This window comes from Mus musculus, chromosome 12 (genome assembly GCF_000001635.26).
Source record: "Mus musculus strain C57BL/6J chromosome 12, GRCm38.p6 C57BL/6J".
Classification (NCBI taxonomy): domain Eukaryota; kingdom Metazoa; phylum Chordata; class Mammalia; order Rodentia; family Muridae; genus Mus; species Mus musculus.
In genome coordinates, this window is record NC_000078.6 from 79,620,211 (window position 1) to 79,642,422 (window position 22,212).

Here is a 22,212-nt window from a genome sequence, read left to right on the forward strand (position 1 = left end):
AAAACCCTTTTCTCTTTCTGGTTTATAAATAGGTTAGATAGAGTGAATCATAGCAAGAATTTGAAAGCATAGTTTGGTAAAGATAAGTGCAAAACAATCACCTGTAGGTAATTTGGAATTGACCCAAATTTTCTTGGTCTGGCCCCAAGAAAGCAATGGGCCTTCTTTCTGGTCCTCTGATGTCTGCTTTTGCCCCAAGCCTATCCAGTCACTTTTCCAAGTTTTTCCCTGATAAGACAATCATTCGTTCCGATTTTCAAAATACTCACGAGGGAGTCCTGTGCGGAGAGAATGAGACGCTTAGACTATATTGTTGAGATGTAGTCACCTCTTTGGGATTGTTTCAAAACTTCATATCTTTTATGGACAAAAGTTATCATATAATTTTCTCACCCAAAGTGGAGCTTTTGATGCCTGTAATAAGTTGGTGTTTAGTTACTCAGGTGTTTGCACTGTGGCCTGCCCTGTCTGCTGCAACATAATAGTCACTGGCCGCAGATGCCATTTATGTAATCTGGGTGGCTATAGAATCTTTCTTTCTGAAAGTAATTTCTACGTCTGGGATAATGCCATTTTTCTACACCAAAAACATTAGCTCGTCTTACAGTTAATATAAGCTGAACATGAGAGGTGCCTGGGGGGGGGGCAGGGGGGAGCGAGGCCCACAGATTGTTTACATGAGTGCTATAGTTTCACTTTTTATGCACCAGTCACCTTGGAAGAATTAATGCCCTGTATGCGTGCCAATCAGATTGCCCCCATCATTGCTAAACATTCCATTTGCTTTATTAGAATAATAAATACTGAACAAAAAAAAATTCATCTGGATCCAGGCTGTGGTCAGCTAAAGAAATGTATGCTGCACCTTACCTCTGGCTGGATTTAATGGAGAATGGGGATGGAGGGAGAACGGGACAGGTGGGTACAGATTTCCTGATGTTGAATTTGATGACAGATCTCCAGCCCTAAGCTTTGGAAATTCTTGTCAGCAGTGCAGGGCCAGTGCTGGTCTCCACTTTGTTGGCTACTCCTGCCGTGCCCCTCTCCATCTGGTGTTTGGAAAGGGGTAGGGTGCTTTTCTTTATCTTGCTACATGGATGTATAGTCACCGACGCCAAAAGAACTTGCTCAGAATCCATATGGTGTTCTATCTGATTTCATGGCTATGATTCTGAACATTCAGAATCATTTAAAAATAATGTGGTTTTTCAGGTCCTTCTAGGACAGATGTCTCTTCTTGGTTTACTGAAACTCAAGACCAGTCATCGATAGACTTGATTCCCTAACTCACGCCTGTAATCATCCTTTAGAACCTCATTGCCCATTGTAGATGATCTATCCTTACTTCTCGGGAAGTCCTGTTCCATTGTGTATCTTTCCCTCCATCCCACATCAGAAAGTCTCACAGTCATACCTCACGCCTGATGGTGCTTGTTACACCTTCTCCCCTCTTATGTCATGATTTAAGTGTCCTTTTCATTGTCAGCTACATTAATTAAGATCCTCCCAAACTAATGATTATACATTCCCAGTTCATCTCCTTAACCAAAACTACCCAATTGCCCATGATTATCACCAAGACAGGATATATATAGAGACTCTCAACGTCTTTTTCTTAAGGAAAAACTATTAAACCTAAGAATTCTTTGTCTAATTGGTGTCTTCACTGGAGAAACAACTTTGATCTAAATCTTCCCATCTTACTTGAATGCCAGTCCTTCTTAGGGTCCATTCCAATATTTCTCTCCAAAGCAAATATCTTTTCCTTTTACCAACATCCAGGACTCCTCTTTTACTCCTTGGTGGCCATTTCTCTGATTTCTCCGAGGACTTAGAAGTAATTTTCATATTGTTACTAAGGAGCCTTTCAATTCCATGAATACTCAGGTTCTTCCACATCTCAGCTACTTAGACAGTGGTTACCACCTACTTTCACTCCCATTCTCTCCTTACTAGTTTTCATAAAACATGCTGGAATAACTTCCATTTTCAAAATGAGCCCTGTATCGCAGATTTCCCCTCTAGATAACCCAAGCTAACTGCAAAACCTGACCTTCTAACTCATCTCTTCCAAGTCTCCTCACTCAGGCTTTTGTTTCCAAGGTTTCACCAAAAAGGTTTCTTGCTCATGGCTGTTGGCCTTGTCCACTGCTTTCATCTTATATGCCAGGTCAGGCACACTCCCACCTCAAAGACTTTGTCCTGTTGCTTATTCTCTCTGTTTTATTTCTCAAATCACTTGTGATCTCCCTGACATAAGTTCATGTGTCTGCTCAAATGTTGTGTCACCTCAAATTCTCTTAACTGCTAAGCCATCCCTCCACCCCAGTTCTACTGCATCTTAATCAGGGGAGCCATTGTGGTAAAATAAAAAGAAGATTGAATGCCTAGTCTCAAAATTCAGGTTCTAAGATTGATGCCCTTTTTCAAATATGAGATCCAGTTTTGTCTTGTGCAGAAGCAAGAATAAGAATGGAATTACATTATTTGCAAGAATTAAATATCATGTATAGAAGTAACTAGAGTGACAAAGATAATGCCTGATACATTAGAAAGTATTCTAGAAGATAATATTTATCCCTCTATCATAGTTTGTTACAATCACGTTACTGTTGGATATCAGAACCTGTTACTTCAAAGTACACCACTTTGGCACACTAAGTATTTTGAGCTAATGAAGATTGAAAGGTCTCAAAGGGGTATACTCCTTTAATATCAGTAGTCAAGAGGCAGAGACAAGAGGATCTCTGTGAATTCGAGGCCAACCTGGTCTACATAGTGAGTCAGGTCCTGCCAGGGCTGTGTAGAGAGACCCTGTGTCAAAGAAAGAAGGGGAAAAGGGAGGAAGGGAAGGGGAGGGAAGGGGAAGGGAGGAGAGGAGAGGGGAGGGAGGGCAGGGGAGGGAGGGGAGGGAGGGAGGGAGGAAGGAAGGAAGGAAGGAAGGAAGGAAGGAAGGAAGGAAGAGATCTTAAAAGTAGTCAGGCATCTCTCTCTAGGCTCCTCCTACCCTTCTGTCCCCCTTTGGACCTTTATTATCAGAAGTCCGCATGTCACATAAAACTTTGTGTATATGGGTTGTGCATTTCTCCTGTTAAGCTCTCTATTGTTGCAGGAGACTGTTATGACCCTCATGATGTCTAAGGAAAGATATCACCTCCTATTGCCCCTACAATGTAACTGTTGTTGCTAGCTATCAATGTCTTTCATAGCTCAGTGTATAGGGAAACAGAAACTTGTTATGATCGGTTCCCATGACTGTGTATTATCTTTTGAATGGATTGTTAGTCATGGTAATAAATGAATCTTGAAGTCAGTACTCTTTGAGCCTCACCTGCCATTTCCTGTCAGTCATGCTTGGCTCTCTATTTGCATTAAGCCTCCATCATTTGGGTGTCAGTGTGGAGCCCACTGGCTCTCATCCTAGTGTCTCCCACAGCTCTGTGCAGCATGTGGTCTGTGATGCATGCTTAACAAAGGGCTTTTGAACTGAATTTCAGCAGCGTCTAGGGGAGGTAATGGATATGTTCTTGCAGGGAATTAGGCATCAATCTAATGATGAAGCTATGGCCATGCTTGCTGCTGCTTCTGGAAAGCCTTGTGGTCTTGGTGAAGCCAACTAGGCCAGATAGGCCCAAGGACCTTAATTGTAATTAAGGGCATGGGTCGGGGAGAGGGGAGGGTTGTTTCTTTTGGAGGACTCGGGGAGAATATGCTCTGATATTCCAGCCAAGTTATGGCTCAGCATCTCTAATCTTTTCACTTTTCAGTAAGAAGAAAGGAGAGATGATATAAAGAAAAACCTCAAAGGAGCCAGTTTCCTGGGGGTACTTGGCTCTCTGTAACTTTGTACATTAGGTTGCTAGAGCTTTGTTTTCCCTCATAGCCCCATTCTTGGAGTAGTTAGGCATGGTGTCTTAGCCAGAATACTGAAGTCCAAGCCAGAGGGATATGTCTAAATGGTTGTGTCTATAAACCTGTTTTGTCTCAGAGTCATTTTTTTTTTTCCTCATGAGATATGTATTGGCTGCAGTCTTTGGGCTGCCTATGCCAGACATTGAAGAGAAAGTAGCAATCAAGGCAGAGGTCCTACCTAGGAAGAACTTGCGTTTCAATACCAGGGTCCCGGCGATGACCAAAACAAGGTATTTCCAGGTAGTAAGTTAGTGGTGATAGGTAGGTAGACCGTTTGCTGCACAGTAGATGGACAGGGGAAGCCTAAAAGGACTTGAACTGTGACTAACAATTATGTGAGAGTCTTCTTGTCATGGAGAGAACTAAAGAAACTATTCAAAGAAAGAAAAGCTGGAAAGAAAAGACATTTGGCTGTGCTGTCCTATGTATGTCTGTAAGTAGACAGGGAGAGCCAGTGTAGGAGAGAAAATCAGTTTGATTTCTTTGCCCATTGCATGGTTTCTGGTTAACACCCCAAAACTGAAGGACAGATTGACAGTTTAACCAAAGTCTTAGGTATCTTAGAATGAAGGCTCAGCCACAAGGAAAACTCTACTTTTATGGCTAGCTTTGATCAAGTATGGGCACTTGTATAGACTTATGTTTGGATAAAAAGAGGTTATAGCCCTCTGGGAGTGACTCGAGGAGAGGAGACCTTAGAAAGGCCGTTTGGTTTATTCAGATGCTTCCTGCCCTGTTTGCTTATCTTTCCTTCCTTTCAGGGAGAGAGGAAGATGCCTGCCACATCTGCATCTTCAGGAGGGAAGGTCAGGGAGTCTTTCTTACTTTTCCAGTTTACTCAATTTTTTTTTTCATTTAAAACGCTCAATATGCCAAATGTGCCATAACTTTAATCAGTATTTATTGCATCCCATCATTCTATAAGGCCACATTCTTTCATTTAATGTTCAATGGCCAGTGTAAACAATTACCTAATGCAATGGTATGGGACATACAGGAGAGGAAAAGGGGGGCAGTTTAGAGAGGAGAGATGATGGGAGAGGAGAGGAGAGGAGAGGAGAGGAGAGGAGAGGAGAGGAGAGGAGAGGAGAGGAGAGGAGAGGAGAGGAGCGAGGGAAGAGGATGGGACGGGGGAGGAGAGGAGAGATGAGATAAGGGGAAAGGGCCTTGCCTGCAGGCCAACTTGTTCTCAAATTCAGATCCTCCTGCCTCTGCCTGCTCGGTAGTGTAACTGCAGGTGTGTGACTTATACCATATTTAAAGATGTCCTTATGTCTATTGATTTTAGTTTTGTTTTGTCTTTTCCTTTCCTTCTTCCTTCCTTTCTTTTTCTTTTTTCTTTTCTTTTCTTTCTTTTTCTTTCTTTTTTTCTTTTTTCTTTTTTGATAGACTGTGAAAAGAACATGAAGTTGGTTGGGTAGAAAGCAGGGAAGGTCTGGAAAGAATATAATCAGACTTCATGAAAATAATTTAAATAAAACACTTCAAAGGATGTCCTTATGTAAATTCTTCGAAACAATAAGCACATTCACAAAAGCCATTTATCTTCCATTAATTGTTAAAGGGCCTTATCTAACCATTGTTTTACTCCAGGTCAACTAGAAGGCTTCTTTATTTTGAGAAAACTTCCTGTCCTTCACAGATTTTAGGCCACCCTGTCATGAAGACTGCATCTCTGGGCTTTGTGCTGCGAATGTCACAGTTTAAGGAAGCCTTCTAAAACTTGGCCTGTTCCACAGCCTGGTGCAGAAGTTAACTGCCTGCAGCTTTTACTGGCTTTCTCTTTCAGTTTTTTTTTTTTTTTTTTTGTTCCTGCCACAAGGCAAAAACAGGAAAGAGATGTGTGTGAAAGAATGCTCTCTCCTTTCCTTTTGTGGCGATTGTGTATCTTATGAGAAGGCCTCAAAGGTTCCCGGAGCTGTCTGCCTTTTCATGTAAATGGAGCCCTTAAGCCTATTTAGAAGTGTGTAAAAAGCCTGTGGGAGTTGAGGTGAAAGATACTGGGTTGTAGCATCAGCATCTCATTTATTATTTTTTTTTTCAAGTTCAACTGGGAACCCTTTCTGCTACATAATTAAAGCTACTTCAGGTCTGTATGTGACACTTGTCCATAGTAAAAGTGCTATGCATATTACCGTATACACACATTACTGTGCAGCTCTATAACTGCAAAAACAAGTGTCTTGTACTGGGAGGCTTAAGGGATTCCCCAGGGTAATTTTGACAGTGATAATTTTGCTAACTTGAGAATGCAACTCCCACGTAAAACGTGACCCTCTGCCTCCAATCCCTGCTTATTCACTAGTGTATTAATCAACGGATCTGGGGTTCATATTCACACCCAACACCTAAAACAGTAGCAGGTGTGAACTGGCAAAGGACTTAAGAGAAGGGGCAAGGTGGAAGGATTTCTGGTAAAGACAAGGATAGAGACCAGAGACCTGAGACTCCTGAGTCAGGCTGCCAAGGGAATCTGGCCAGTCATGGGTGCACTTTTCCCTCCTATGAAGGAATGGCTCAAAACGGCACTAACCATGGGCTTGCTATTGTAAGCCTTTCTAGGTGGATATTAAGCTCCTTCCCTCGAGACTGTCCCACCTTCTAGGAGGACTTCATTGTGCATTTGTCCTATGAACGTTACTGTGTGTAGGTACAGCACCTGAGTTTGCAGTGCTATAGGTAGACACAGAGAAGAGCAGGGTCAGAGCAGATGACCTTCTGCTTCTACCTTCTGCTTTTCTGAGGCTGGGATGGGGTGGGAAGAAGCCAGGGGTTAGGGAAGTGAGGGTTGCCGCTGCCAGCCCCTGTCACAGGTTGTTCTGGAGAAAAGTTCCCTTACCCTGTCCCCACCTCCCCACCATCCAAAGGAAGAGGGTTTAATCAGATGCAGAAACACTCAGAGACTGGGAGAACTGATAAACAGCTCATATCTCCATTTCAGTGCAATTGATCCTTGTATCCATGGACCCTTGCTGTGGGGTTTTCACCTGCCTACCAGTCCCCCTCACAAATCCTTTAGCAGGCTAATAGAATTCTGAGTCACTTCCCCTGAAGTTGGAATCCTTCCCATAACTCTCAGTGGTGGTAGGGTTAAAGACATGCTGCTCAAAAAAATAAAAAAATTATATATATATATATATATATATATATATATATATATATATATATATATATATATTTTTTTTTTTTTTTTTTTTTTTTACCCTGATGTTTGCAGAACCCTGCAGAAGTAAAAAGATCTCCCTCTTCTTTTACCCCTTTCCTCTGAAGTAGTCATCAGACCCAGCCTAGGCAGCTGCCTTCAGACCCAGAGGAAAGGAACATCTTTTATTCTGAAGATCTTCAGACACAGAGAAGAGGCCCTGTTAAGCCCTCCCCAACCTCGTGTACTTCTGGTTTCCTTTGTTCTGTCATAGTTCTCCAAATGGCCTCTTTGTTAAACCTAAGCATAAAAATAAGCTAATTTCCTGAATCCTCATTTCTGAAGGCTTTCATGCACACAGAACCTATGCTCAAGGCGCTGGGCCGGTGGTTCAGTAGTTAAAAGCACTTGGTGCTCTTGCAGAGGGTCTGGGTTCAGTCCACAGCAACCACATGGCAGCTCCCAACTGGCTTATCAGCCACAAAGCATGCACCTAGCCTATACATATACATGCAGGCAAAACACCCCTATACATTTTTTAAAACCCTTATAATCAATAAATGTTTATGTTTTCCTCTTGTTAATTTGTTGCCAGAGATACTTAGCCATTAATTTACAATTTAAATTAGTTTTAATTAAAAATAATTGTTTTCCCCTCCTTCGTAGCAGCTACTAGTTTTCAAGCAAGACTCTGTTTCCTTATCTGTAGCACAGAGATGGAGCCTCCATCCCTGCTCTGTGGGGTTGAGAGAAAGAGGAGGCCTGTAAGTGCTTTCTTGGAATCTATAGATTGCTATAAAGAAACTGCTCTGGAGAGAGTTCAGACACAGATCATCCTAATGCAGCATGCATCCTAATGCATCATTTGAATCACAGAAATTCAAACCTAGCTAGTGCAATGGGAGCCAGGGAAGACCTAAGGAAGGAAAAAGCAAACAAAGATCCAAGTCAGCAAGCAGAAGCCACGTGGCAAGCAAGCAAGGACAGCCAGCCCTGGTGACAGGAACTTACTACTTTCAACAGTTTCAGTATGCTTTTTTAAACTTAGATGTTAATTTAATGAGAATGCAAATTCTTCATGAATATTTATTCCTAAATTTATGTGTTTAGATTTATAAAGTTATATTAGCTAATCGTACAGTAAAGATGAGCATATTTCACGGTGCCTCTCTGCTTCCTGACACCAATCCTTGTTTGAACACACAGAGTTACACTTTACTGTAAGAAAAAAAAAAAAACAACAAAAAACCAAGCATGTCAGTTTTGTTTTTCAGTTCAGAAACCTGAGTCAAATCAGCAGTCTCTAGGAGGAGGGACATTGTAAGGCCTACGTGCTTTAGTGATGGGTCTAGCCCTCCCCACCCCCTACTTATTTGACATTTTCTTGTGGAAAACATCTGGTTTAAATAAGCACCCAGTGTCAGCCTTGATCATCAGAAACCAGAATGCAAGAGTCACAAACAGTGTCTATGCTGTATGGGTTGGGGGGTGGCGGGGGGGGGGGGCAGCAAAGAGCAGCATGCAGAGAAAGTCAGCAGTGGAGCGAATGAATCTGCAGATAAATCTCACCTATCCCATGCTTACCTTTCAACGGCTCACAGCTCTCTTTTACTAACAGCTAAGGACCTCAAAACACAAGTGTGTGATCATCCTACCCAGTCAGACCCTTGAGATGGCTCAGCAAATAAACACACCCTTCATCCCTGGGCCCTCACAAAGACTCAGTGAAAGCAATGGATAGAGCCCTAAGAATTCTTCATTTGAAAGAGGCTCCCATTCAGGACTATGTCTCCTAAATGAGTAGCCAGTTTTGACTGGCTCCCCTCTGATAGTAATCAGGGGTAGGGGGTGCCATATTGACCAACAGTGTGGCTAATTGGGACTACCCAAAAAGAAGTTTAAATTGCTAATTCCTAGCCGTTCAAAGGATCTTGTGCTGGAATGACTGATAGACAGGGATAGAGTTCTATTCCTGGCACTCTCAGAGACTGGCAGGCTTGGTGGCAGTTTAGCACAGTGGGACTGAAGAGGAAGTTTGCTGGATAGGTAGTGTTTGGATGGGCAGGGATTTGTAGCTCTCAGTCAAGCTAGGACAAAATACTTTGGATGCCCGAGGCTCCATTGATGTCTGGGAATGCCAGAGGTGTAGGAGGCATCCTAGGGTATTCCTATGTGCTAAAGGTGAAGAAAGTGTATACAAGCTAAGCAGCAGGACTTTGAGTCTAGAGACATTCATGAGGTTAAGGATGTTGAACTAGGGATTATTTCAGAGATGTTAGAAGAGGTAGAAGGTACCAAATGATTTGTCAGAAGTGTTCAGGATCTACGGAAAGTCAGTGGAAGCACAGGAGTAAATGAGTGTTACTGGTGTGTGCAGTCAACCTCCTTTGCCATCTCTCATTTGCCTGCCTGGATATAATATTCCAAAGTTAAGGGATGGGTCTGGAGGAGAGGAGAATAGAAAAACATGGTCTATCGACCCAGAAAACCTTCAGCTGTTGGGATTGTACCTCTAAGTAGCATATATAACTCATCATAATGTTTGATGTAAAATAAAATAATAACTTCAGGCAAGCAAATTAGGTATAGTATGGGCAAGTGACCAGACATCTTGGTATGCCTAGGATAATCTTGGATTTCAGCTTCCTTTCCTGTGTCCAGTCCACCCAACCATGAAGAGTTATGGTCACAGATGTCTGGAGTAAATATGCGTGTATGAATCTACGATAACTGTTGTCAGTGGCCAAAACAGAATTCTCAAGCTGGGTGCTGAGGTAGGGTTACAAATGGCAGTTATTGTATGTTTGGGGAAGTGAGTTTACCACTCATTTACAGATAAATACATCACAGGTAACTACATCACAGGTACCAGAGCGAGTCCTCGCCATCATTTTCTTGATGTCTTGTTCCACTGTTCTATGCCAAGGGCAATGAGTGACACATGGTTCCTGTTTTAAAAATGCTGCCAGGTCAGCAGAGCAGATGCATGTGAAAATAACTGTACTGAGTAAGATAGTAATTGTTATTCTGCTTGTACAAGCCAAGCAGAGGAAGAGAACAATTGACTCCAGAAAACTAGGGAAGAACTCATACAGGAGGAAGTACATGGCTCACATTTAGAGAGGTGAATATCACCATGCTCAGCAAAAAAAACGGGGAGGGGGAAGAAATGCAGTAGTGTAGGAAACACATGACTAGGAGCTGAAGGACACCCAGTTGGATTAAGTACATGTTTATAGATAGACACTCCCATCACGTATTTCCCTACTCATGAGGAAGTTCTTAGCTGGCAAAGCAATCCGTGTTTGTACTGTTGCTAATGGGGTTTGGGTCCCTTGTTCAGACATCAGAAAGCAACAAGGAGAAAAGATAAGATTCTTCCCTTACTGGTTACAAGGTTCATGGCTGACACCCCTGTCAAAGAAGGGGATTTACAAGAGAAAAGCAGAACAAATACATTTATCAGAAGGCTTTTGTGACAGGGAAGCCTTCAGACACCCATGGAAACTGCTCTGGGGACATTAGGCAGAATCTGATGAGAAGACAGAGGGTGGTACTAACTGGGGGTACCTACCAAAGCTGATTTGGTCTATTTCTGTTTAGCCTCCAAGATATGGACAGAAGTTCACTAGAAAGGAAACCTTATGACCTGCTTCTTGAAGAGGTGGGTCAGAGAACTTTTAAAATAGCTTATGTCAGAGGAGACAGGCAGAATAAGGCCAGAAGTGTTCTTTCCGTTTGGGGATGTATATGAATATATTTATGAGCTGGGCAGTGGTGGCACACACCTTTATTCCCAGCACTTGGGAGGCAGAGCCAGGGGGATTTCTGAGTTCGAGGCCAGCCTGGTCGACAGAGTGAGTTCCAGGACAGCCAGGGCTACACAGAGAAACCCTGTCTTGAAAAACCTAAATAAATAAATAAGAAGGAGAATACATTTATGTGTTAGTTTCTAGAGCTTGAAATACTCACAATGACAAGGTACCATGTTTCAGGGACTCATGTTCTCATATTCTGAAATCCAACATTTCTTTAGCAAGGAGACTGATTTTGGGTCTAAGTGAAACAAATATAAGAATGTATTATAAATGAATAAAGGGCAGAGTATATGACAAAATGGATTCTCCCACATGCGAGCTGAATAACTTCTGAAAAGTTAGATATTCTGTTGACCTGGGATCTCTGTACCACAGGGTTGATACAATATCATCCCCATAATGTTGTTCCTTCAGGGCAGAAATAAATATGAGAACATTTCAGAAAGTGCTTTGAAGAGCTGTAAAGGTTATTTTATCAGAAGGGTCAGGACATCATTTTTTGTGTAGTACTGTGAATTGTGGAAGTCACTACAGAGACACAGAACCCCTTCTCAGTGCCTTTTATTTAAATACAATGGGTGGAAATACATTTCGAAGGAGGAGAATATTGTGCTTTCAGAAAATATGTTGCTTTTTTGGAGGAAAGTTTTACTCTTTTTTGTTTGTTTGGTTGGTTTGGTTTGGTTTTTTTGTTTGTTTGTTTGTTTTGGTTTGTTTTTGTTTTTTTGAGGCAGGGTTTCTCTGTGTAGCTCTGGCTGTCCTGGAACTCACTCTGTAGACCAGGCTGGCTTCGAACTCAGAAATCCACTTGCCTCTGCCCCCCAAGTGCTGGGATTAAAGGCTTATGCCACCACGCCCAGCTGGTTTTACTCTTTTGATTGTGAATTCTAAGGATGAACAATCCAGCTGATTTGGTTCCCCATAGTCCCCCTAACAAGAGGAACGCCATGGCAACCAAAAATATTAGAGATATACCTCAATTTAGGCAACTTGAATAAGACAAAAGCATTTAGTATTGTATGAAAAAAAAATCTATGCAAGTCTAGGAATGTAATTTAATGTGGTCACATTTAACACGAAGGGTTATGACAGAGAGAGCATGGTGGCCAGTGGGAAATTCAAAGAAAGAATGGGTCTCCTATGCCAAGGCAGTAGACACAGAGTGAGATGAGTGATTTCTCTTATTTATGAAAGGAAAACTTGAAGATCAGATTAATGTCATTTCCTAAAATTCAATTTACATCTAATAAAGTGCATAGCTTAATGAATTTCGGAGAATATGTATACCTAACAGAGATCCTATAACCTAGCACGTTTCCCTGAGCAACTCTGTAGTCGGTCGTCCCCCTCCTTGGCCCTGGGCAAACATGGATCAACTGTTTTGCTAAGGTTTCATTTTAATTTATAGTTTGGTCAACAAGATCGAAATAATGAGAGTTGAACATCATCAAAATTTGAGATTCAGATCTTACATCTGCTAGAACAATTCCAGAAACTTCTGAGCCTTACTGTTTTCATGCATCTGTGGAGATGATATCTATTTTTCTATCTTATAAATCCATCATGAAAAATCCAAAGAAGTCATAGAAGAGAAATAGTTATGTACAGTCCAAGTAACTATTTAGAAAATATTGGTTTCACTTAGAAGAGTGGTACTTGCAGACTTTAGTCCTGTAGTGAGATGCTGCCATCCTCTCATCGTGCCCACACAGATCCTTGAAGGCTGGTCCTCAAGGATGGAGATGAAGTTATATTTTGAAATATTTGGCTTAAGGGTTCAGAATTCAGTCTTCTGCCTCTAGCTGACAATATAGATGAACAATTCACTTGGCTGGTGTTTCTCAGTTAACACAGATCACTTACTTTACTTTGGATATAACCTATAATGTAAAATGTTCTCAATGGCTCTGGCTCTGACTCTGTCATGCTGGTCATACTCGAATGATTTATGTCATGCTCAAGCACCCACTGAACTTGTCAGCTTTGTGGTTTCCATTTTTCTTTGGATAAATCTGAATTTTTCAGTTAAGATGCTCCTCTATAGTATGTCAGCTGATGTGTAAGTCACTGCTGTTTGAACAATTGACTTACCTATCATTTTTATTGGAATGGAGCAGAGGGACTAACCAAGCTTCTGATAGAATTCTATTTGTTTTCCTTGGGGGAAAAAGAAAGAAAGAAAGAAAGAAAGAAAGAAAGAAAGAAAGAAAGAAAGAAAGAAAGAAAGAAAGAAAGGAAGGAGAGAAGAGAAGAGAAGAGAAGAGAAGAGAAGAGAAGAGAAGAGAAGAGAAGAGAAGAGAAGAGAAGAGAAGAGAAGAGAAAGAATTTCCTAATAGCTAGAGAGACCAGGTCACTTATATCTTCCTTGTCTGTGAGGTATTTCTGACATTTTATAGGCAAACCTACAAAAAGGTTCAGATCTCACTTTTAAAAACTGAGGTAATAGATTGTGTATACACACACACACTGTTGCTGCCGTTTGCCTCTGTGTACCCATGGATATCATTGTGTGGATTGTGCATTTTCAAAAAAGAACTGGCCGTCAGCACGACATTCTCACTTCCCCTGTGTACATTTTGTAGCTTCCCCACAGGGAAGCGAAACTGGTGGTGGTTGGAAGAGATTGACTCTGTTGAAGTGGATTCTGCCAAGTGGCTGTTTATAGATAACCTTTGTCTTAGGGTAATAATAGCAGGATCTACAGAATTCCAGCAGGCATCTGAAAAACAGCCCGTCACTATCAGAATCCTAAAGCACTGGCTTTGGACATATATTCACTTAAGATGGTGATGAGCCAGGAATCAGGAGAGCCTGGTTGGGCTGTGTGTGTGTGTGTGTGTGTGTGTGTGTGTGTGTGCATGCGCATGCACATGTGCAGCTTTGTGTCACTGTTGATATTTTCCTTCTTGTGGTTTATCTTCTGTGTAGAACTTTCACATCAATCGTCAAAGGCCCATTGCATCTTTAACTTTTGCAATATTCACGTTTCCATCCTTGCTCTGTAGAGATGCGTTAAGTACTTGCTCGTTAAAAGAGTTAGGCCATTACCCGGCCTGGAATGATCTGGATTCTATTTGGGCACTTCCAGAGAGAGGGCAGTATTCTGTCTGTACCATCCTCACGATTAGGATCCATCTGGAGCAGGTGCAGTCCCATCAGACCTTTGTGGGCCGTTCTCTACTATGCTGCTCGGACTTCAGCGCCGAGCTCTCTGTAGTTCTCTCAACTCTTAGGAGCCTCTTATTTTTCTCAAACTCAGTATTAGACACTCATGAATATTTTAAGCAGGTTACACAGGACACAAAAGCTGTACCTTTATGGGCAGGACTTTATATTTCAGACCAAACATATTCTAAAACATAACTCAGATAGTGCCAGTGTTCTCTTCAAACCCATCCCTGGTTTCTTACCATCCTAAAACCAAACTCTAAGTCAGTGTCATCGGAGCCAGGGTGCTGACTCTGCCCCACCCGTTTCATTGACCCTGATCCTTGATCACTAGCCTGCAGCACCGTGGTCTTTGGGTACCGAGATGATCACAAGCCTGTTTCTCCCAGGATCCTTACGTTCATCTTCCTGGCTGGGATTCTACCATGAATTCCCTGGAAACTCAGGACTGCCCCTCAGAACTCAGCCTAAATGGCTTCTCTTGGTAGCAGCCACCCATCGTTCTTCATGTTCAGTGCTTTCTTTATTCAGAACCCCCAATCTATCTGAAACTCTCCTGCCCTCCTCCTGGTTTCCTTATTATTGCTAGACGCTGATTGAGGACCCACTCTTCAAGGGCAGACCATTCTTTGTTTGACCTGTTCTCTATTGCAGTCTCCTAACCCAGAAGCTTGTCTAATCCCCAACCACATCTGGACTCATTGAGGATTAGATCTGAAGGCATTTACCTTGCCCTCCATCCCTATTCCTTCCCCTCCCCTCCTCATATGCTGAAATGTGTGGTCTAGGACTGAAGCACATGTCTTGGATCAAGGTTTTCGGTTCACTTGTTCCCTTAATCGGAAGCGTCTGGTCCTGCACAGCTGCAGCCCGGAAACAGCATCACTCACCTTTTCCCCAGGGCTTGACAGGTAAGCCAAAGTAGACATGTATTAAAAGACCAAGTAATACTGTATTATATCCTTGCCAATAAAGTTTCACCACTGTACTTCAATCACCAACTAGACGCTTCTGCTTCTTCAAGGCCCTTACTTTGTGGTGTGCCCATCTAAGAGAGGCTCCACGGATGTGTCGTTGGACCTTAAATGCACTTATGATCCAGAAGGGGAAAATGGCTAAACCCAGGGCCATTGGTAGGGGAAGCTAGGCAACAAAACTCAGTGTTGGGTCCTATTTCTTCCTCATTAGAAAGTCTGGAACAGAAGGTTAAGTGCTTTTCCCGTGTGGAGGAAAAGTTTACCTCTGCAGCCTCCCACAGTCCTTCCCTGATGCCCCTCACAGATCACCCAGCTCTAGCTGCAAGATGGTCAGGGCTTTGTGTACCTATGGTCACGTAGTGTAGTAGTAGTGGAAAGCTTGTGCCCTGGGCTGGATCCCAGTGTGGCTGTGTGTCTTCAGAGAATGATTTAACCTTTCTGACATTCACTTCTCTTATCTGTAAAGTGAAGATGTACGGTGGAGATCAAAAGCGATAGAGGCAATGTAACTCTGGTTAAGAAAGTTGTCTTCATGTTTCATAGGTCTGGCTGGATTCAGGTACTGAGTCCAAGCTCCGACTCTCTTGTTGTCTTATCTTTATAAACTTTTAAGCTCACTTTTCCTCACCTGTCACACAGGTGTGATAGTATGGGTACGATCACCGAAAGTGATCAAACAGGGATCTCTACATCACTTAATAAGGAAATGACAGAGGCAAACTGGCCATTGAAATGGTGCTTGAGGTAGTGTGCTGAGGACCCTGACGTGAGGGAAGTGCCGGAGTAGGAGACTGCCTGTTAGGAAGTCTAACAAGGCTCTACCCTTGATCAAACTTTGACAGAGCGCTTCCTCCTCACTTCATCCAAATATGCACAGTATTTTTAATTGTAGTTTTCATCAAAGTAAAATATGTATGTTGTTTCACAAGTTTAGTGAGAGTATAATTCTTAACCCAAAGCAACAGTTCCCTTCCCTCCCCCTCCTTCTTGCTTCTTCCTCTCTGGAAGTTGGCATAGTTGCCTCTCTGGAAGCTGCCTCAGTTGAGGGCTCCACTGGCGAGCTTCTCATGTCCAACAGACACGCTGGAGCTAGCCTTTGTTTTCCTGTTTTAGATGTTATCTGAACAGAAGATGGATACTGGGCTTTTACGCCTTTCTCTCTTGGTGACACTTTTAATATACCCTGGTTGTTATCTGTTTTAAAAATTTTAACTATTGATTTATATTGAATTTTATATGTGTGAGTGCCTTGCCTGCATGTATGTCTGTCTGTGTACACCATGCATGCATGGTGCCCAGAGAGGCCAGAAGAGGGGGTCAGATACCCTGGAATTGAAGTGACAGATGGTTGTGAGCCACCATGTGGGTGCTGAGAATTAAACCCAAGTCCTCTTGAAGAGCATCCAGTGCTCTTAACTGCTGAGCCATTACTCCAGCCCTATTAGTATTGAATTATTTAGCATGTGTAGTATTTATATTGTTATTAAGTATTCACAGTGAGTTATAAAATATGTCATAATTATATCTCCCTTTCATTTATTTATTTATTTATTTATTTATATCTCCCTTTCTTGATAGTATTTTATAATTTCTCTCTGCAATGCATGCACATCCTAGGGCTGAGGACGTAGCTTGATTAGTAGAGGGCTTACCTAACATGTTGTGATTCCTGGGTTTATCCCCAGGCGTAGAACCGAGTATGGTAGTCCATACCTGTAAGCCCAGCAGTCAAGAAGTAAAGGCAGGAGGATCAGAAGTTCAGATTCATCATTGGCTACATAGTGAGCTGGAGGCCAGTCTGAGCTACAGGAGCCCTGTCTCAAAATGAATAGGTGGTGGTGGTGGTGGTGATGGTGGTGGTGGTGGTGGTGGTGGTGGTGGTGGTGGTGGTGGTGGTGATAAACCAGAACAATATTCTCTACCCTCCCACCATCTTTAAATTGATAAAGGGATTTGAAACTATAGCTGCTATGCCTCCAGCACACTTAACATTAGCAGCATTGTGTTAATACTATCTAATACCCAGCCCATATACAGATTTCTCAGATTGTCTCCAGGATGTTCCTTTACAACTATTAGCTTGAATAGGGCCATTGAGCTTTTGCAGAAATTGGATGTCATTTGTCCCACACTGGAGATTTGGCTGATGGCTTCCTACTGTTCCCTTTAACTGGTTTGGTGTCTCTTACTAGTGATTGCTGTTAGAGGCTTAGATTCAGATTTAGGGCTTTTTCTTTTAAGGGTAAAAGTATTCAATACGTGGTGCTAAGGACCTATTTTATCATGCTGCAAGACAAGAATTATGCTTGAACTGACGTTAGTAGTGCTTGGATCAGTTCTCAGGCTCGGGTGGTAGTAGCTTGTCCTTCCCTGATCCAGTTCTCCACCAGCCACTGCTGAATGTTTTTGGTATGTGCTAGTGGTCATACTGTGAGTGATTCACTATTTTGTGACACTCATATTCAGTACTTGTGCCTGACCCCATCAGTGTCTACTTATTTTACTATTTACAAATCTGTATTGGAATCAAGGGGTTTCTGTGCGACCCTCCGTCCAATATTTATACACAACTGTATTCATGTAAAAGTGAAACCTTTACCATTGTGATGATTACACTTTATAGTTGATTCTCCAGTTGAGTTTTGCTCTGGCCTCGACTTTATAAACAGAACATGGAAGGGGTTCTTGCCCTTCGTGTTGAGGAGTAGCTAGCTGAGCAAGGCAGACTTTTAAACTGCCAGCATAGCTAAAGGGCTCTGCCATGTCATGCCTCCTTGTACCTGGACAGGCAACTCTGAAGTGTGACAGAATCCCTCCATAGTGAGGGAATTGGATGGGAACCGCCAGGGTGAACTGCAATGGCACACAGTCTTTGAGGATGTTTTGGTTGTTGTTTACTTTTTAGTGTCCTAATTTTAGCAGAATTCAACTTCTAAATACAGCTTGAAATGTGGAAACTCCCTTGCTTACACACACAGGGGTGGACACTCTTAGCTCTGCTCCCCTGAGCCCCACCCTTTTTTCCTTTCTGGAAGAACCTGTCATCTCAGGCCAAGGAGATTATGGGGCCTACTCTTCCTGGAAGGTTGGGGTACCAGATACCTAGTGGAGGAGAAAGTCTATCCTGGTGTCTCTCAGCTGAGGTCTTGTTGCCATTCTTCTCTGAGAGATCTTTTTAAATACAATAAATTCCTGGTATACATGACTAATCTATAACTATAGGAAGAAATGGGATGGCCACTTTATCAATGATGTCCAGCACTTCAGTTTAAAGGATCACATCTAAAATACTCTGTAGATCCAAATTCTTATAACATGGGTTGTTCTGCCACTCAGAATTGCCTTCCACATAACTAAATGGTCTCCTGTCAGGTCCCGGTCTGGTGACAGTCTCCCTGAGTCTCCAGTGGGGACCCCCTTCTTTTCCAATACACTCACACATCTCTGTGCACCTCTCTCACTACAAGGATTATTTGCTCCCTTTCATTCACTAGAAATACCTGTCTGCTTCATTTTAAGTATATTTAGTATCTAGTAAATATAAGAGTTTTCATTTTAATAATGAAATAAATTTTGGTTTTATCTGATTCATTTCCTATCACAACTGTGCTTCAGGCATGTTTGGAGGGTGTCTGTCACCAAATGTAGAGCCAAATATTAAATTTTGCACAAGGGAAGGAAAGTACACACAGGGGAGCTGATATAGATCTGAAGTCAGAAGCACTGGCTTCCAGACACTCGTCCACCACTTCATAGGCATGGCTGTAGAGCACTTGCTTATCAGTAGGGCCTCGGTGACGCTAAGTTCTACAGCCAGATTCCCCTATAAGGATGGAGTTTACCAAAAGAGGGAAGGACTGCAGGTTCTGGGTAATGGTGGATGGCTCATGGCTGAGAGCATGGGCTCTCCAAGCCTGCTTTGCAGGGAGAGGGGATCTGCAGAGGTGCAGAGATGCTCTGGGAAGGATGGGTTATTACTCCCATGGGATGCTTGGGGCAGAGACAACATGGTGGGCTTAGGGGGACTTAAACACAAACCTTACTCTTAGCGTCCTTTCAAGCTTATCCTGAGTCTTCCTTGTCACCTCTTGCTTGTACTGGCCTCTCTTGGGAACTCTGTGGCTAAGTCAGTGCCGGAGACAGCTTGTGATAATTTATGACCAGCACGCCTCTTAGAGGCAATGGGAGACCACCTCAGCTAAGCCTATTCTTTGTTTGGTTTGGTTTGATTTGATTTTAGTTTTGGTTTTGGTTTTTGATACAGAGTTCTCTGTGTAGCCCTAGCTGTCCTCAAATTCATAGAGAACTGCCTGCCTCTGCCTCTGCCTCCTGCCTCTGCCTCTGCCTCTGCCTCTGCCTCTGCCTCTGCCTCTGCCTCTGCCTCTGCCTCTGCCTCTGCCTCTGCCTCTGCCTCTGCCTCTGCCTCTGCCTCTGCCTCTGCCTCTGCCCTTGCCTCTGCCTCTGCCTCTGCCTCTCTGCCTGTGCCTCTGCCTCTCTGCCTCTGCCTCTGCCTGTGCCTCTGCCTCTGCCTCTGCCTCTGCCTCTGCCTCTGCCTCTGCCTCTCTGCCTGTGCCTCTGCCTCTCTGCCTCTGCCTCTGCCTCTGCCTCTGCCTCTGCCTCTGCCTCTGCCTCTGCCTCTGCCTCTGCCTCTGCCTCTCTGCCTCTGCCTCTGCCTCTGCCTCTCTGCCTCTGCCTCTGCCTCTGCCTCTGCCTCTGCCTCTGCCTCTGCCTCTGCCTCTGCCTCTGCCTCTGCCTCTGCCTCTGCCCTTGCCTCTGCCTCTGCCTCTGCCTCTACAATGCTGGAATTAAAGATATGAGCCATCACTGCCTAGCTTTAAAGCTGTTCATAATGAGTAACCATTAGAGAAAATAAGTAAGCAATAACCCATTTTCCATAGGAGAATACGGGTCCCAAGCAGCCTGTTCTCACATCAAAGACAATGAGATTCCATCCTTGTGGCAGTTTTCCCTGTCTCTGGAAGGTGAGCTCCCACTGGGATCAACGAGTGTCAAGAGGAAGGATATAGAGTCAGTTGGGCCTGGGTTTGGTTCCATTTAAATGTAAACATTAGACAGGTTATTCTTTCTGATTGCAGTATCTATTGCTGGCCGTGAGGTTCAGATAAGAATTTATATTCATTCACACAAACTAGATATTTAAAGTTATTTTAAAATAACCTACAAAATTCTTCACCATAGTTATGTTATTTACAAAGCTGCATCTCACAGGTAAGAAGTGAGCCATGTTGTATTTTAAAGGTCTTTCTGCCTACCAGTGCAAGCTGCTCCCTACGCCCCTTAGTTCCTTGCCTTTCTATCCTCTATAATGGGCCTTCTTGGAAAAGAAACTGATCAGGAAAATGTCAGCATGGAAAGTTTATGCTGGTGAGTTACCAGAATGCCATTCCTATCACTATCTGCTTTTCATTCCTGCCAGTGGGATGTAGGATGCAACAGTAGATTTCCTGAATGGTATCTAAATTATAAAAGATTGTTTTTTTTTTTTTTTAAAGATTTATTTATTTATTATATGTAAGTACATTGTAGCTGTCTTCAGACACTCCAGAAGAGGAAGTCAGATCTCGTTACGGATGGTTGTGAGCCACCATGTGGTTGCTGGGATTTGAACTCTGGACCTTCGGAAGAGCAGTCGGGTGCTCTTACCCACTGAGCCATCTCACCAGCCCTAAAAGATTGTTTTATAGTCACACAATGTTGTTGCTTGCTACAAGCTCAGCAACTTGCTATGTGAGTGTGTGTATATGTGTGTGTGTGTGTATACATACATAGGACAGAGGTCAATCCAAACTTGAGTGTCTTTCCTTAGGAGATGCCCATCTTGTGTTTTGAGACAGAGTCTCTTGCTGGGACCTATGGCTTATCAATTAGGCTAAATTGGCTGGCCAGCAAACCTTAGGGGCCTGTGGATCTCTACTTCCCCGGGGGCTGGGATTACAAGTGGGCACCATCACATGGGGCTTTTTATGTGGATGTGAAGGTTGAATTAGATCTTAATTTACTGATTGAGCTATTTCTTCAACCCAGTTGCTCAGTATTTTTTTTAATCTATAAAATAGGGAGATAATGTCATCTACATCACAGAGCTGTGATGGCTATTATAGAAAGTTATTTATTTATTGCAATGTCATGGTTTACACCAGGGCCTGTGTGTCCCAGGCATGCACTTTTTCTCTGAGCTATACCCTGAGTCCCTTAAGAGGGTTATTTAAACAAGACACTGCGCATGGTGATTGGCACTCTGTAAATATTAGTTTTCTTCTCCAGCCTTTTCAGGGTTTGTCCTCATCAAATAGTATTTGCTAGGTATTCTAAAAAAGGCATGGCCTCAAAAACTTTAGCTCTGAATTAAGATGTGCTGGGGGGAAGGTCAGCTTTGAGCAGAGCCTGTAGAAACCAGTGATTGTTGTTTGTTTGTCTGATAATAAACAATAATGGCTTCTCTTTCCCTTCCCCTGGTCTTGGGTCTGCTGAGTCACTGTCCCAGCCCCTTGGCCCATATCTACTATGCCTGTGGAATACAGCAAAACACACACACACACACACAAATAGCTCTAATAAAGGGCAGCTCATTTGAGGGATTTTGTTTGCATTCCTGTGCTTGCTCCCCTGGTGAGATAGGAAACCTTCAATAAGACTTTTCCTAAATAATGCTGCATGTGCGCAGGGGAATTTTCTCTCTGTTCTCCTAAGAAATGATCATTTCATAAGGTTCCTTTTCATTTTTTTTTTTCTTCATCTTTCCTGTTTTTAGTGCATTCCACAAAGAGCTCGTTCCTCTGCTGGTTACTGATTGATGGTTCTGCTCTCCATGTGCCCTTTAATTTTGCAATAAGCTAACAAGAAGTTGAGACCACAGAGTTAAAGAGAATTGACTCACTCACTCACCCGGATTCACTAGCCCAACAGGCCGATTTAGTGATTTCACTGTGGTCCTGCCTGCCGCCCGCCCACCGGAGGGCAGGAGTCCACAGGAAGGGGTGTTGGGGAGGGAGAAAGAAGCATGACATCTCTTCTCAGTGGGAAGCCCTTCCAGGAAGTCAACTGCAGGGCTTGCTCCCCACACCAGGATTTGGAATTCCATGAGACATCAGCTAAGTGGAAATGGACAGTCAGTACTTACAGGTTCTCTGGGACTTTTCTTTAAAGGAGTGGTGGAATGCCATAAAAGAAAACA

The 22,212-nt window shown here is 43.0% G+C and overlaps 1 protein-coding gene across 22 annotated transcripts in view; it reads left to right on the forward strand.

Moving 5' to 3' along the window:
* The window catches only part of Rad51b (RAD51 paralog B), a 550,979-nt gene that overhangs the window by 322,929 nt on the left and 205,838 nt on the right, over positions 1–22,212 (forward strand). For 15 of the 22 annotated variants that reach the window (XR_003950009.1, XR_003950005.1, XR_003950007.1 and 12 more), the window contains one exon: positions 4,674–4,718. The exons of the other annotated variants lie outside the window; for them this stretch is intronic. Coding sequence is in view for 4 of the 15 variants with exons in the window: in XM_006515622.2 (XP_006515685.1) it covers positions 4,674–4,718 (45 nt within the window). In the remaining 11 variants the exon portion in view is untranslated. The remainder of the gene's footprint in view (positions 1–4,673; positions 4,719–22,212) is intronic. 22 annotated transcript variants of the gene reach the window in all.